Genomic DNA, 16,957 nt, shown 5'->3' on the forward strand with positions numbered 1-16,957 from the left:
CAGAGGGGACAAGAATCCAGGGCTGCAGCAGAACCCTGCTCTGCTGCCTCCCTACCCCGGGGCAAGTCCCCTCCCCGACTGAGCCTGTTTCCCCAACTGTAAAACAAGGAGACTGGATGACAATCTCTAGAATCTTCTGACCATGACAGACTGCCAATCTGCCTTGCCAAAGCTCTTGGCACCCTTGGTATGAGTCCTGGGCTGGGTCAGCTATGGTGAGCGCTCTCTGGTTTGTGCTTGTGAGTCGCTGGCCACTCTGGGCTGGGCTTTAGCCCTCATCCTACCCCAGTCCTCCAGGCCCTTGCTCATGACCCTGGCTGCCCACCTCCCAAACTGGCCTCCTAGTGAGAGTTTCCTGCGTCTCAGAGCTCTCATGGGAACTGACACAGAAGCTCAGCGGAAGAGAACCGTTTGAAGAAGGGAAATGCTCCCTCCAAGGCCAGGGAGACTGTCTTTGCTCTCCAGTGTCCAAGATCTCAGCAGGGTGCCCAGCCTGGGCTTCTCCACCATCCAAAGTGGACAGTCTAAATGTGACATCACCAGGGAGGCCCAGCCAGGGACACGGGGACAAGAAAGAGCTCTCCGGTGACTGCTGTCCAGATGTGGTTTCAGTTATCACCATGGCCCATTATACAGATGAGGAAACTGAGGCCCAGAGAAACTAAGGGCCCTATCCAAGTTCACATGGATAGAAGATGCAGAGTGGGGATTTGAACTCAACCTGTTTGGGACTTGGGCCACCTGGGGAAATCCATGTGCTGTGGTCGCTGTTGCCATACCCGAGAAGCCCTGGGAGGCTCGCCCACTCTTCAATGCTCAGTTGTTTACTATTTATAGTCCCTGCCCTCTTCCAGAGGTTTGAGTCAGCTTCCCAGAAAGACTTGTACGTTCAAGAAATAGCAGAGAATCTGAAGCGTAAAGCTTTGGAGGCCCCAGGGGACCTGGCAGGATTGGGAGGTAATGGCATCACAGAGCCCCCGTGCAGTTGCCCTCTCCCTTGGAGGCCCAGCTATTTGCAGATTCCAGCTTTAATGAGAACCCCCATGGTCAAGGTGCCGTGCTGAAGTGAAAGTCAGTCCTTTTCTCCCTATGCCGTGGTTGTCCCCACGACATTCTTGCCCGCTATTGTTCATCTGGAGTCGTCCGCTTAGCAAACCTTTCCTTTCCCACTTACAGGTCCCTGTGAGGCAATAAAAGGAGAAAGTGCTGGGCTTGGTGTGAGAGACACGTGGGGCTCGAGCCTGTCCCAGCTGGGGACATGACCCAGCCAAGGGATGTACTGCGGAAAGGCAGCTTCCTCATATCTGAATCTCAGCCAAGGTGGTGACATCAGCCCAGCATCCGGTCCCCCTTCTCCTGCCAACAGTGCCCCAAGCCCTCTGCAAGTTTCCCCTCCCTCACCCCTGGCCCCCAGGGGACCCCAGCCTTACCTATCTCACCTTGTCTCCTGGCCACAGTGACTGATGTCAGGAACAGGCACATGACTCAGGGCAGACCAAGCAGAGCCAGGTCTGATATCTTTGTTGGAAATAATGGGGAAGTAGCAGGGACGCCCCTCTTGGGGCAGCTGAGCTGGTGTTTCTAGTGGCCATCTTGCCACCATGAGCAGGACCTGCCTGAGAATGAAGCCAATCAGGGACAGAGCAGATAGGGTGAAGCACTGACTCCTGATGACCTTGTTTGGGCATCATGATCAAACCATGCCTGAAGCTGGTATACTCAAAACTTGTCAGTAACTTAAGCCTAGCTAGATCATTTATAAACTAAGAAGCTAGAGACAGCTCATTTCCCATCTCTTATTGAGACTCCTTTGTAAGCATGAGAAATTTTGAGCAGTTTTCATCAAATATTACGTGCTGCTCTTTACATATGGACACAATCACTAACCCTCTTTTCACTAAATGTATTTCATTAGAATAAAAAACCTCATGCCTGATCTTGCACTCTGCCATTTTTTTCTTAAAATTAATAATAGTAATAAAAGTAATAATGAAAAAACAAAATACAAGCCTGCGATGTGTGAACAAAAAATTCATAAGTTTTTTATTAAGTGCATCTGTTAAAAGCTTAAAAGATATTTATGGGACTTACTGTGCGCCAGGCTGTGTTCTAAGCACTTCACATGTATTTCTTCTAGATACTTATGTTATTACCCCCATTTTACAATAAGCCAGAAAGAGGTTAGTTTGTTTTTTTTTTTGTAATTAAGAATATTTATTTATTTACTTGGCCGCATTGGGTCTTAGTGGAGGCATGCAGCATCTTTGTTGCGGTGCACAGGCTCAGTAGCTGCGGCTCGTGGGCTTCGTTGCCCGGCAGTATGTGAGATCTTAGTTCCCCGACCAGGGGTTGAACCCACATGCCCACCATTGCCAGGCAGATTCTTAACCAGTGGACCACCAGGGAAGTCCTGTTAGTTAAATGACTTGCTTGAGATCAAGTTCCAGACCCTGGGTCAAGTCCCTCTCCCTGTTCTTCAATGTCCTTCCCAAAGACAATGTTCTTCCTTTCTTTCTCTGGAAAGCCTCTGACCGCCCCAACAGGAAGTGCTCTCTGCCTGCCACAGACGCCTTCACAGAGGCAGGCTGTCACCCTCCTGCCCTGCCCATCAACATGCTGGGCATGCGTCCTACACCCCATTCAGTTGTGAACCCCTCCCAGCTGAGCTTAGCTTCCACGAGGGCCCATCCATGCTCAGGGCAGGAAGTCAATAGCCAGCCTCAGCCCCACCAGCTGGCACCTGGCCTCTTTCTCTCCTTGCCATCGTCTAAAGCTCGCTTGAGGTGCCCTAGAGAGGCCAGGCCTCAACTGAGGGGTTCACATGGACAGGACCTAGAAAGAGGGGATGGGTGACTGAAGACCCTGGTCATCTCTCTCATGCTAGGAGGTGTGAGAGGGAATTGGGACAAGGTAATCAATGCATCCCGGCCTCTCCCAACCAGCTGTGTGACGGTCCCCTCCTGGTACCTCAGTTTCCCCACTGGTAAAATGAAGAAGTTGGTTAGGGAGAGTCCCCCAGGAACCTAGGAATGAGGAAAGCGAAAGTATTTTACTCATCCAGGAAGTTGGTGCGGTTCCCTGATGGCAAGCTGCCTGCCTGCTGGACTTTCACTCATGTGTTCGTTGCTGCTGCTGCTGCTGCTGCTAAGTCGCTTCAGTCGTGTCCGACTCTGTGCGACCCCATAGACGGCAGCCCACCAGGCTCCCCCGTGCCTGGGATTTTCCAGGCAAGAAAGAATACTGGAGTGGGTTGCCATTTCCTTCTCCAAGTATGTTCATTAATCAAGTGCAAACCAGTCAATCCTAAAGGAAATCAACCCTGAATACTCATTGGAAGGACTGATGCTGAAGTTAAAGCTCCAGTACTTTGGCCACTTGATGCAAAGAGCTGACTCGTTGGAAAAGACCCTGATGCTGGGAAAGACTGAGGGCAGGAGAAGAAGAGGGCAACAGAGGATGAGATGACTGGATGGCATCACGACTCTATGGACATGAGTTTGAGCAAGTTCCAGGAGATGGTGAAGGACAGGGAATTCTGGTGTGGTGCATCCATGCAGTCGCAGAGTCGGACATGACTGAGCGACTGAACAGCAACAACATTATGTGGAGGCAGTGTTTGAGGTGCTGGAGATGCTTCAGAGAGTAAGACAGGCAGCGATCTTGCTGCCCAGGAGCTCACTCTGTCACTCTGGTTTGGGGAGGCCTCTAAGCCTTCACCCATGGAGGTGCTCCAGTCTTGGGACTCAGGGACTGGGACCTCCCATGTGGGGTGTGAAGACAGACAGGGCTTGGAGGAAGGTGGTGTGTCCCTCTCCAGCTCCGCCCCCTTCCCCCAGATGACCTTGCCTCTCTGGGCATTGATTCCTCACCTTCTAAGTAAGAAGTTGGACTGGGTGGCCCTGAAGCCTACTCTGCCAGCCTGGCACAGCCATCCATGGTTAAACATTACCCACTCTGTGTCCCTCCCTCCCTGCCACTCCTCAGGGACATCAAGCCATAAATGCTGCCTTCTTTGATTTTCCTCCGGGGCTGTGGCCTTCTGAGAGGGGTCACAGGAACACTTGCTGTCTCCCTTCCACCGGAAGCCAGAGTCTTGAGGGGAACACTGGGGTCCATGTCTGGGGCCGGGAGCTTGAGGTGGGGATACCTGGGCCGTAGCCTTATTCACCCCTTCCTCCCCACCTCCAGGTGTGTTTTCCTTGGTTACATCATGCCTGTGGCTCCCCCGGAGGAGGAGCCCCTTCCCTGAGGAGCTTATGGCCTAATGAGCCCCTCAGGTGCCCGCCTCGGGCAAGAGGCCTCAGCTCTCCTGGTTTCTGGGAAACAGAAGTAATTCAGAGTAGTTGGGGCAGCCTCACTGCATGGGGTGCCCCCACTTTAGCCTCCTCCCCCAGGCCCTTCACACACAAGGAGGGCCAGGCCCAACCGTCATGCCCAATCCCATGTATACACAGGCATTTAAAATTATGAGGTGGCATAATTCCTCCTGTGTCCCCACAAATCTCAGGAATGGGAATGGATTCTAACCAGATAGTACTTCACAATATGCAAAGAGCTCTCTTCTTATTTCATTCATTCCCATCTTCAAATCAACTTTGTAAACAGGTATGATTTCCTGGTCATCCACAGCATATATACAAGAACGCTGAGATCCCAGGTGCTAGACCTGGTGAGGAGAGTGCCAGGTGCCAGATTCCAGTCTGACTCTAAAGCAGAAACAGGTTTCATGCCCACTTCTGGCATGAAAGTGTTATGAAAGTGTTGGTCGCTCAGTCCTGTCTGACTCTTGGCGACCGCGTGGACTGCAGCCCACCAGGCTCCTCTGTCCATGGAATTCTCCAGGCAAGAACACTGGAGTGGGTAGCCAGTCCCCTCTCTAGGGGATCCTCCCAACCCAGGTATTGGACCTAGGTCTCCTGCACTGCAGGCAGATTCTGTACTGTCTGAGCTACTGGGGAAGCCCAAGTCTCTCAGTCATGTCTGACTGTCTGTGACCCCATGGACTGTAGCCCGCCAGGCTCCTCTGTCCCAGAATTCTTCCAGCAAGAATACTGGGGTGGGTAGCAGGGGACTATTGCTCTCAATGCCCTGCTCATGACAGGCATTACTGATCAATTATGGCATGGCAGACATTGCTAATCAATTGTGGTGTTCTTTTCTTTTTCTCTCTTGGCTGCTCATGAGTCTTGTAGGGATCTTAGTTCCCCCACCAGGGATTGAACCCAGGCCACGGCAGTGAAAGTGCCACATTCAAAGCACTGGACCACCAGGGAGAACACCTGACAGTGTTCTTTTCTAATAAGCTCAGAGATAGCTGTGAACTCCTCAACACATTGTCTCAGGACACCATTATCTGTCAGAAGATGGAATCCACAGTATTTACCCACACCATCAGCCTTGAGCCCTTGAGACTCAGGCACAACCCCCAGATGCTCTGGTCAGCAGACCACAGGACTCTTCACTGTATATCAGTTATGATGCTGTTCTTGGACAGGGATCAGTGGCTCCACCATCCCCTGAACTTCTGTCACTCCCAAGCATGGTCTGTTTTAGAGATACAGCAACCATACAGATTTGCCTGGGGCTTCAGGTTTTTTTAGGTCTTTAACAAAAATTTTTATTATGAAACATTTCAGGACTACCCCAAAGTGTGGTGGTGGTGGTCTACTCACTAAGTCGTATCCGACTCTTTGTGACCCCACAGACTGTAGCCCACCTGGCTCCTCTGTCCATGGGTTTCCCTCTCCAGGACCCCAGAGTGTAGCTAATAATACTATCACAAGACAACTGTGTTCCTACAGTTGAAGCACTGATATGTCCCAGACACACTGAAGTCTCTGTGGGTCCCCTTTAGTCCCTCTCCACCTCCACCCCCACCAAGCCACCACTCTCTGAATTTTGTGTTTCTGATTCTCATGCATATTTTTATGCTTTTCCTACATAATCACATATCCGTATTATTCACCATTACAGAAATGGTGTTATTCAGATCTTGTTGCCACTTGTCATTTTCATCCAAGTGGGTGGAATGAACTTTTAGACATGATGATACACGCAGCTTTGACTCTTCGCCACATCACAATTGTATTTGTTGGGCCCTCGTTCTGCACCAGCCATGTTTTCAGGTGCCTCACCTGCCTTCATGTACGTAACCTTCGCAACAAAATTATCTTTATCCCCACTTCACAGATTTGGAAACAGAGGCACAGAAAGGTGAAATGACGAACCTGAGTCACGTAGCTTGGGAGCTGTGCTCTTAACTGCTAGACGTCTCTCTCTCTACTGCTGCGTGGTCTGTTGTATGAAAACACAGCCATTAGCCATCTGTTCGTCTATTTAAGGGCCGTTGCTTATTTTTGCAGACTTGTCTCAACATTATTAGTCTCACAGGGTTGGGGGAGGTGGTTATATTATCTTGCTTAGTTCCTACATCAAGCCTGTGAGTGGATATCTGTATTATCTCCCTTTTCAGACGAGGAAACTAAGGCTCAGAGAGGGTAAATCACCTTCTGAAAGCTGCACAGCTCCAACGAGCCAAAAGTGAGCTGTGAACCTGGCTCCTGCAATTGTGGAGCCCAGGGGTCCCCCCACATCCCTGGTGAGCCCTCGGTGGCCCACTGGCTTCTTCTCTTGGCTCTGTCGTTGGCAGCCTGCCTGCCCTCTCCTACAACAGCCTCCCCACACCTGGCCTTCAGCCCCCCTCCTCTGGCCACCCTCCACCGTCCTCATCCCAGAGAAGGGGCCCAACCGGAAGGCCCGTTCGTGTGAGGAAATTCCAGCCACGTGAGCCAAGCCGAGCCTGGGATTCTGAGCAGCCGGTGGCTTTAGGAGAAACTGAAACTTGGCTTGTTGGGGGCGGAGTGGTCACCGGGGATTTAAAGAGCTGCCACTTCCTTGGGCCCCAAGAGGGCACTGGGAGGTCACAGCAGCTGAGGGACGCCCCGACCAGTGTGAGCCGGGTTCTCCTCCCCACCATGCACCTCTGCGGGGGCGATGGGCCTCTGACCAGGACGGTGAGTGCAGGGGAGCAGGTTCGGGGGCTAAGAAGGGGAACATGCCTCAGGGTGCCGGGGGCCGGCTCTGTTCGCATGGGCTTGGGGGCGGAGGTCTCACACACCCCATCTCTGGGCCTCAGTCTCCTTAGGGGTTTGGCTTGAGGGCTTTCCTGCTTTCACATTGCAGATCCTGGCTTTAGTTTAGAACTTGGCCTCTGATTACAGCTCTCTCCTCACCTACCTGTCCTACGCTGCCATTACAGGAGCCTCCTCTTTCCTCCCCGAGCTGTCTGGCCACGCTTCCCCTGGAGGCCTTGCCTCTAGTCCAGAACCTAAGTACCAGAGGCCCAAGGCCTTCTCTTATGGCGGCTCTTTCCCCTCCAGACTCCAGTCTCTCAGGCCCCAGCACCTGCAAGGGGCCTGCTGTGGCCATGAACCTAGGAGTTGCAGAGTCCTCAGCCAGGGCGGCAGGGTCTTGCCTGAGGTCCCCACACTCAGAACACGCCTCCCAGAGTGACCTGAGGGAGGCGGTTGTGGGGTCTCCGGTGTTCCCTCTTGTCTGATTTTCCGGAGCCCTGGGCATCTGGGTTAACTATTTCATCTAAGCTCATGGACCCAGTGTAGGGAGACGGTCACCGCTGTCACCCTCTGCGTCCGCTCTTCTGTCACAGGGGACTCATTCTCTCGTCCTAGGCTGCTGGCCCACTAGAATGCAAGTAGCTTGAGGGCGGAGAGTACTGCCTCTTACGTTTGCCGCCGTGTCCCCTCAGCTCAGTGTGTGGCACATAGTAGGTGCACAAATGTTTGTGGGATTAATGAATATCAGCTTTGGGCCTGAGCTGGGCAAGGGAACACAGAGTAGAATCAGAATCACGCCCCGTCTCGTCCTCACAGAAAGAGCTCAGGGCTACAGAAATCAACACCTTAACGGTGGAAACAGTAGTGATTAGAACAACAGCGACTTTTATTAACCCCTGCCAGCTTTCCAGCCGGTGAGGAAGGCACCTGTGCCTCCATTTGGGGCAGATCAGGCAATGAGGCTCAGGGAAGTGAGTGATCTACCCAGAGCAACATGGTGCATAACGAGGCTGTAGGTGTGAAGCAGGTTGTCTGGGGCGTGTGCTGCCCCGTCATGAGCTGTGAGTGGTACGTGTGTGAGGCTGGCATTCCACTGGGCGGTGCTGTGTCTGTGATGGGGTGTGTGGACACCGACGGAGCCAGAGAGGGCTTCTGGGGGAAAGGGGACCCTCGGGAACTTGATTCAAGAAGGATATGGCTGAGACTTCCCTGGTGGTTCAGTGGTTAAGTCTCCAGGCTTCCAATTTAGGGGTCATGGGTTTGAACCCTGGTGGCTCCCCCTGGCTGCTCCCTCTACCTTTAGACAGCAGCCCAGCTAGACCCTCACTCCTTGCTGGCTGTTTGGCTCAATTGTCACCGCCTCAGAAGGAGAAGGTCTTTCTAAACACCTGAGCTAAACTAAGATCCCACAGGCTGCACAGCACTGCCCCTCCCCAAAAGAGAAGGGAATGGCTTTACAGCTAGCCCACCCCTGTCAGGCCCCCTGAGCCCTAGTCTCTCCCCCTACAGGACGCTGAGGAGCATCAGAGGCAGCTGAGGAAGAAACAGAAGAACCGGGCGGCTGCCCAGAGAAGCCGGCAGAAGCACACGAACAAGGCGGATGCCCTGCACCAGGTGGGGGTGCCTCCCTTCCTTTCCCCGACGTCACTCACCTGGCCCGGCCACCTCTTCTGCGTCCCACTAATCAGCAGTTCCCCTGCACTGCTGTAGGTGCCAGGGGCCCTGAACTTGGGGAGAGAGAACGGCTCTCCTGCTGAGATTCAAAAATTCCTGAGTGTTGAGCGGAAATTGTGTGCCAGATACATGCTGGGCTCCAGGGGCATGACAGTGCATCCTCAGCCCAGGCCTGCCCTCAAGGCACCCCCAGTCTAGAGGGAGGAGACAAGAAGTGGAGGGAAACAGGGAGAACCTGGCCCAGTGACCAGGTGAGGCCTTCATTCAAAGGTAGGTCCCTGAGCCTTGCCCATCCAGAACCTAGCTCAGAGGTGCTGCACTGCGGTGATCACCCTGCCTGTCTGGGTTCTGATGCAAGTGGCCAAGACCGTCCGTGAGAAACTGGTTCAGGGTTAAGACAGGCTGGCTTTAGAGTCCCAGCTGCTGCATTCCGTAGCTGCAGGTCATTTCCTTCACTGAGCTTCACTGTCCTCATCCGAAAATCCCTGCCCCCTGGCAGGACCCTTGTGAAGACTAAAGGAGGCCAAGGAGCCTGGTGGGGTGGAGGGTGGGGGGCTCCACTCACACTTGATGGCAACCTGACCTCAGATGGTAACCTGACCTTCTTCCTCTGTGCAGAAAGGACACACCTCGGGGGGCCCTTTAAGAGCTGGGTTCAGGACCTGGCCTTTGGTTGGGCTGCATACACGATAGTCCTTACTGCAATGAGTAAACTTCGGATCCCTCCACACCCAAAGGTCCTACGCTCTCTGCGACCCCACCCGCATTGTCCATGTTCCTCTCCTAACATCCTGCACCTCGTTCTCTCTGTTCCTTCCTTGGTGGAGCATGTCCAGCCTCAGGGGCTCCCCCGGCTGCTCCCTCTGTCTTCAGACAGCAGGCCAGCTAGATCTTCACTCCTTGCTGGGTGTTTGGCTCAAATGTCACCGCCTCAAAAGGAGGAGGTCTTTCTAAACGTCTGAGCTAAAGAGACCTCACCTATTACTCTGCTTTATTTTTCTGGTTAGCACTGACCTTGCATCACAAGTTTAGATGTTGACCATTGCTTGTCCTCATCCCCAGACTGTAAGCACCCTGAAGGCAGGGAGCTCTTCTGCTGCCTACTGTCTCCCCATCACCTGGACCAGTGCCTGGCAGATAGAAGGAACTCAGTATTTCTCCGTGGAGTGAATAATAGAGTCAAAATAAAGTGGGAACTCATAGGAACAACACACAGGTAGTTGGGTTAAGGTGGTACAGAGATGAAGTCTGAGCTGGTTTTGAGGGATGAAGAGGAGTTTTCCAAATGGATGAAGGTAAGAAAAAGCATTGCAGGCAAATGAAATAGGGCTGGCATGAGCATAAGAGAGTAGCACCCTGTACAATGCATGAGAATGAGGGCTGATACCCAGGATGGCATGCCTGGAAGCAGCTGAGACTTCATGAGCTCATTTATTCCTTCCTTCCAGAAATGCCTACTGAGTATCTCTCGTGCGGCAAGCACAGTTCTAAGCACTGGAGATACAGCTGTGAAGACAGCAGACAAAAGTCCAGTTCACCCTCCTCAGGGCTCGTATTTTCATGGGGGAGCTGGATAGACAAATAAATGACCCATGAGGTATTTGGGATATCAGATAGTGATAAGTGCTCTAGGAAGGATTAAAGCAGGGAAGAGGGAAGGGAGTGAGATATGTGGGGTGATGGAAACCTACCTAGGGAAGCCCTCCCGGAGGAGGTGACAGTTGAGCAACCTGAGGGTGGTAAATGAATGAATAAGTGACCCAGTTTCTGGAGGTGAATTGATGCCTTTGGAGAATTTAGGTAAAGAGTGACCTAATGACATGTTTTTAAAATGTCTTTCCACCTTCCACAGCAGAAACCAGCTTGGGAGTGGTGCTGTGGGTGGCTTTGAGGCCTGTTAGAACTTTGAGTCCATGGCTTAAGCAACATTTTAATATAAAACACCCTTGCAGCTTCTTCTTTTAGAAAGTGTCCATAAGAGGCAGGGCAAGGGGCGCAAAGGAAGTCACTGAGCCAGCTGCTGCTGCTGCTGCTAAGTCGCTTCAGTCGTGTCTGACTCTGTGTGACCCCATAGATGGCAATCCACAAGGCTCCCCCATCCCTGGGATTCTCCAGGCAAGAACACTGGAGTGAGTTGCCATTTCCTTCTCCAATGCATGAAAGTGAAAAGTGAAAGTGAAGTTGCTCAGTCGTGTCTGACTCCTAGCGACCCCATGGACTGCAGCCTACCAGGCTCCTCCGTCCATGGGATTTTCCAGGCAAGAGCACTGGAGTGGGGTGCCATTGCCTTCTCCGAGTCTGATGAGCTGTGGAAATAAAGTTTCTTCTGCATTTTCCACCACTGTTGCCATCATACTAATAAATGATTGTTTAGAACTTCACATTGATTACTGTCCCACCGAGTTCCCACCCATCACTCAGCAGAACAGAACCTAAATGCCGAAAAGAGCACACCTGTGCTGCCAACCTGTAAAGCGTGACCCTGGACTCCGCCCACAGTGCCTCGGTGGGCAAGTGCTGGATGTCGAGGCGGTCTGGGAGTGGCACTGAGCAGCCTAGAAGTGTCCAGGACAGAGGACATCGAAGTTGTCACAAGAAGGCCATGTCAGGATTAGACCGGGGAAGCGGTGCTGGAATTGTCCAGGCAGAGGAGACTGCAAGTGTGACGAGGAAGCAGAGTCCATTTGAGGAACAGGAAGTGGAGGCATCAGGAGCAGTTGGAGAGATAAAACTGGAAGTGTGAGCTGGGGCCCCCACACATGGGGAGTCACGGGAGACTTTAAAGGGCTTTAATGTTCCATTAGCACTGCAGCCGTCGAATGTCTCCTCTGGGCCAAGAGATCAGGTAGTTTGAGAGGCGCACCAGTTAGGAGGCTGGTAGAGCTCCCGGGTGAGCGGAGATCCCAGGCTGGCTGGCTCAGGGACCTGGCACTGGGGAGAGAGAGCAGACAGGTCTGAGCTGGTGGTCATGAATGTCTGGCCAGAGAGCAGCCAAAGGGCATTGAGGTGGCAGGAGTATCTTTCCTCCTGAATTGAGGACCCTGGGGCATTGGGAAATAGGGCTCAAGCTGGGCCTCTGATTCTGGCTGACATAACCCTCCCCACCTGTATCTGCTTCTCCCCCCAGCAGCATGAGTCACTGGAGAAGCAGAACCACGCCCTGCGGAAGGAGATCCAGGCCCTTCAGGCCGAGCTGGCCTGCTGGACTCAGGCTCTGCACGTGCATGAGCGCCTGTGCCTGCTGGACTGTGCCTCCTGCTTGGCTCCGGGGGCCGCTGGCTGCTGGGACCAGGCCGAGCGGCCCCCAGGCTCCGTGCCCCATGGACAGCATGGCTGCCAGGAGCAGCTGGGCCTGTTCCGGACCCCAGTCTCTTCTCCCTCAGCTCCGCAACCCTCTCCAGACCCACAGCCTCATGGTTTCCTCGGCCGCCTCCTGTCCCCTCTGCCCTCACTGTCCCTCGGTCCTGCTGCAGTCACTGCATCTCCTGCTCAGCTGTCACCCAGCCCTGCCCAGTCCGCCTCCCCTGCTGGCTCTGGCCTGCTGAGACCTTCCTCTAAGCTCAACACCTTCCTGCCCAGCCCCACAGCCCAACCTGCCCCTCTAGAGTTCCTCAGGCTGGAGCACCCCAACGGGGGGAAGCCAGGGTCCACACCCCACAGCCCCTCAGCTGCTACAGGGCTGGGGTCTCTGCAGGGCAGGGAGCATAAGCCAGCTTCCTCAGCAGCAGATTGGCAAGGGCTGGGCATGGATCCCAGCCCCCACCCCCTCCTGGACTTCCCTCTGCTCTCTTCTGCTCAAGTCCACTTCTAACCTGGCCCCCCGAACTGGGTTAGCCCCTTCCTTGGACCCAGGAAGCAGCCTCAGCACACAGGCATCTCCTCTGTTGCTGCTGGGGGCTGCCTTTCTTGGCTGACCAGCTAACTAGGAGTGGAAAGGACATAGAGGCTCAGAGAAGCCAAGTGACTTGTCCAAGATCACACAGCCTTTCTTGGGACCCAAAACATCACAATCTGCTCCTCCTTCTCCTGGTGGGATCCTGGCCCAGGCACCCTAGGGGCTGGGGTCCTGGAAACCTAGAGCCGGCATGAGAGGTTTAAGTGCTGGGAGTGGGGAGGGACTCTCCCTTTTGCTCTGTAATTCCCAGGGCCACAAAGCCCTGTAATTTCTGAAAGTTTGCCTTTACTGGGGCTGGTCCAGAGCCCAAACCCAGGTGGGGAAGGGCCAAGCAGGAGCCCAGAAGAGAATCCTTTCTGCTCCTAGTAGTTTTTTCAATGCCAAAGAGCTTAACCTGTGGGTTGGAGTTGTGGACAAACCTGGAGCAGTCCCCTCTGGGATTTCTACCCACTGAAGGTCCATAGCCACATGGTGACCTTGGATTCTGAAGGGTCGGCTCACCAAGCTATTCCCGAAAACTCCCTACCTCTCCCTTCCTCCCAGAGCCATGGTGAGTGGACTTCTGAGAGCATTCATGTCCTGCACAAAAGGCAGGTGGAAAGAATGAGGGAAGGACCAGGTGCAAACTTAGGTTTGAGCAAGTGGTGGACTTGAACCTTTTGCTTTGTGATTCCCTGTTTCCCAGGTGGTGATAGTGGTAAAGAACTTGCCTGCCAATGCAGGAGACGTAAGAGACGCAGGTTCCATCCCTAGGTTGGGAAGATCCCCTGGAGGAGGGCGTGGCAACCCACTCCAGTATTCTTGCCTGGAGAATCCCCATGGACAGAGGAGCCTGGCGGGCTACAGTCCGTGGAGGCGCAAAGAGTTGGACATGACTGAGCGACTAGCACTTAGCACGCAGTAGACCTGTGTCTTCTTCAGTGCTGTCCTCATCCCTGTGCAGCCCACAGGCCCCCATTACCCTCCAGCCCCTCTGAGCAATGCCCCTGTTGCTCTTTGGCCTGATGGAGCAGGGGCCTGGGACCAGATAGGAGCGCAGTTGCAGCGCCTGCTTGGGGATGGGGGTGGAAGTGGGGGACGGTTCTCATTCAGACTCAAGACGAACACTGTGAGGGGACAGAGATGAGAAACTCCAGCTCTTCACCCAGATTTACACATGTAAGCAGACACTAGGCTAGTGTTTGACACACTCCAGGAAATGCTGAGCACTTGGTACCTATGTCATGGCAAATAAAGTGTTTTCCAATTCTTTTTGCTTTGGTTAGTTGTTTAAAATTCTGACTGTACTTTGTACTATTGAACCAAAAGACCTTTGAAAGGAAAGCGCATGGTCTAGAATCTTAGGTGGGCAATCCCTCATGGACCTCTTAATCCAACCTCCCTTCCCATTTTGCAGATGAGGAGACTGAGGCCTTAAAATGGGATGGACTTGCTCAGAGTCATGCAGGAAGAGGAGGTGTCGTGGCCACAGGACTGTGGATGGCTACAGAGCAGGAGTCACCAGCAGGTTCAGGGAGAACAGACTGGTGGGAGGGAAGCCAAGACATTGTTGGTTGGAGGCTGGCCTGAGTCTGGGACAAGAGTCGATATGACATATGGTGCTCCAGGACTCATGGGGTGACGAGGACACTGTGGCCTGGCTTGCATCTGTATAACCTAAAATTTGTCAGGCACTCTCTGTGTAACTTGGGTTAACTCACTGATGCTTCTAGTAACTCTGGAAAGTAGATATAATTATTACCCCACTGTTTGGAAGGGGAAACCAAGGCCCACGGGTGTAAAGGTCACATGGCTAGGAAATGTCATAGGCTTGATGTAACTCAGGAGCACTTAACCACAGGTGATTCTGCCTTCTGCCTTCCTGGAACTTTCCCTGTAGGCCCCGAATGGAGGGGCTGAAACATGCCCATAGACATGACCCAAGAAGGTAAAACCCTACCTTAAGCTCAAAATAAGAGAGGGGAGTGACTTAATTAATGTTGGTACACTCATACCCCAGAAGAGATGGTAAGAACAAAGAATGCTTTGAAGAATAGTTAACGAGGTGAGAAAATGCTCACAACATATCAAGCAGAAAAAACGGAATGGGCAACTGTGACTATAGGGTTATGTTTGTTTAAAAATATAAACAGAATCAAAGGAGTGGGAGGAGGCGCTGTAGATTCTTGAGGCATATGAGCTAATATCTGTGAATCCCCAAATTGCAATCAGCCACCACTGTAGCAGAAGCCTTCCACATGGTTGAATATATCCTAGAAATCTATATCTGGGTGTGTCTATTGCTGCATAACAAATTATTCCAAAACCCAGTGGTTTAATCAACAAACATTTATCATCTTAAAATTCCCGTAGAGTGGGAATCTGGGCACAGCTTAGCGGCTCAGGGTTTCTCACAGGCTCCAATCAAAGTGTTACCAAGGACTTCTCCGGTGGCCCAGCAGTTAAGACTTCACCTCCCAATGCAGGAGGGTCGAGTTCCAACCCTGTTCAGGGACCTAAGATCCTGCATGCCTTGGGGGCAAAAAGAAAACAACAAACAAACATGAAACAGAAGCAATATTGTAACAAATTCAATAAAGTCTTTAAAAATGGTCCACACAAACAACAACAACAACCCGAGCAAATAAAAAACAAACAAACAAAAAAAAACAGCCCCCAAACCGCAAAGTGTTGGCCGGAGCTGCAATCATCCTAAGGCTCAACTGGGGGATCTGCTCCCAGGCTCACATGTATGGCTCCCTGTGGGCCTCAGAAGGTCCACTCCCAAGCTTATTCACCAGGTCATTGGCAGAACTGAGTTCCTGGAGGGCTGCTGGACTGAGGACCTCAGGTTCTTACAGGCTGTTGGGTGCAGGTATTATCTCCTTGCCATGTGGGCCTCTCCATAGGGCTGTTTGACATGGCAGCTGGCTTTGCTCAGAAAAAGCAAGCCCGAAAGTGAAAAAGGTGAGCGATCAGAAGCCACAGTCTTTTTGTAACTTAATTTCAGAAATGACATCCCATCAGTTTTACTATATTCTGTTGAGTAGAGGCAAGTTACTAGATCCAGCCCACACTCAAGAGAAGAGGATGTCACAAAGGCATAAAAGCCAGAAGGTGGGGCCTTCCTTGGGATTCAGTGGATGAGAATCTGCCTGCCAGTGCAGGGGACACGGGTTCGATCCCTGGTCCAGGAAGATTCCACATGCTATGGAGCAGCTAAGCCCGTGTGCCACAACCACTGAGCCTGTGCTCTAGAGCCTGCGCTCTACAAGAGAAGTCACTGCAATGAGAATTCTGTGCACTTCAGTGAAGAGGAGCCCCCATTTGCCAGAACTAGAGAAAGTCAGCACGCAGCAACAAAGACCCACTGCAGCCAAAAATATAAAACAAAAACAAAAAAACAGAAGGCAGGATCATTGGGAGAATATTCATTTTAGAGGTTGCTCATCACACTGGGTGAGAACTAGTACTTTCTTGGATCCCTTCTTTTTCCTTTTATCATCAGCACTAACCCACTCCAGTGTTCTTGCCTGGAGAATCCCAGGGACGGCGGAGCCTGGTGGGCTGTCATCTATGAGGTCGCACAGAGGTGGACACGACTGAAGCAACTTAGCAGGAGCAGCACTAGCAGCTGGCTTTCCTTGGGGCGACTATTTGTTTTTAGGAGGAAACAATTTTGACCCCTCAACAGCAGTGGTAATGCCCCCAGTAGTAGGCAGAGATAATCTGGTAGGTTTGAGGCTGCAGCAAGGCTAGAGACACTCAGCCTCACGTTAGCCTTACACAATGCAGACGCTCACTCCTCGGGAATGACCTTTGAAGTGACGCATGAACAGTCAGTGCTGAAATAGCAAGTATGTGCAAGCCAAGAGTCTTCTATGCTTTGAAAAGTAATCACTCACTGGAGGACTGAATGTAAACTCAATAAAAATTCTTCCAGCTGTTTTATTTTTTTCTGATATTCACCTCTATACAGGGTTGAATGCACTTCCCTAATGGCTCAGCAGGTAAAGAATCTGCCTGCAATGCAGGAGACACGGGTTAGATCCCCAGATCAGGAAGATCCCCTGGAGAAGGGCATGGCAACCCACTCCAGTATTCTTGCTTGGAGAATCCCATGGACAGAGGAGCCCTGTGGGGTACAGTCCATGGGGTTGCAGAGTCAGACACGACTGAAGCAACCAAGCACAGCACACAACACAGTGAGTTGAATGGTAGCACTTGAAAGATAAGTCCACCTAGAACCTGCAAATGTGCCCTTAGGGTTTTTCAGATATAATTAAATTAAGAATCTCCAGATGAAATGATCTTGGATTGTCCAGGTGGACCCTAA

General features: G+C 52.2%; 1 protein-coding gene across 1 annotated transcript; it reads left to right on the forward strand.

Annotated features, from left to right (window-relative positions):
- Positions 1-6,849: 6,849 nt before the first annotated feature.
- On the forward strand, positions 6,850-13,843 carry BATF2 (basic leucine zipper ATF-like transcription factor 2). Its single transcript, XM_055583336.1, has 3 exons — positions 6,850-7,013; positions 8,583-8,687; positions 11,875-13,843. The coding sequence occupies exons 1-3, from the start codon at positions 6,975-6,977 to the stop codon at positions 12,556-12,558; spliced, it is 828 nt and encodes a 275-aa protein (XP_055439311.1). The 5' UTR covers positions 6,850-6,974; the 3' UTR covers positions 12,559-13,843.
- Positions 13,844-16,957: the final 3,114 nt, after the last annotated feature.

This window comes from Bubalus kerabau, chromosome 5 (assembly GCF_029407905.1).
Source record: "Bubalus kerabau isolate K-KA32 ecotype Philippines breed swamp buffalo chromosome 5, PCC_UOA_SB_1v2, whole genome shotgun sequence".
In the NCBI taxonomy this organism is placed as follows: Eukaryota; Metazoa; Chordata; class Mammalia; order Artiodactyla; family Bovidae; genus Bubalus; species Bubalus kerabau.

Excerpts from the sequence above, each read along its gene's own strand:
- BATF2 (XM_055583336.1), top strand. The coding sequence starts at position 6,975 with ATGCACCTCTGCGGGGGCGATGGGCCTCTGACCAGGACG. Across the intron at positions 7,014-8,582 it reads ATGGGCCTCTGACCAGGACG|GACGCTGAGGAGCATCAGAG; the intron begins GTGAGTGCAGGG and ends CTCCCCCTACAG. Across the intron at positions 8,688-11,874 it reads AGGCGGATGCCCTGCACCAG|CAGCATGAGTCACTGGAGAA; the intron begins GTGGGGGTGCCT and ends TTCTCCCCCCAG.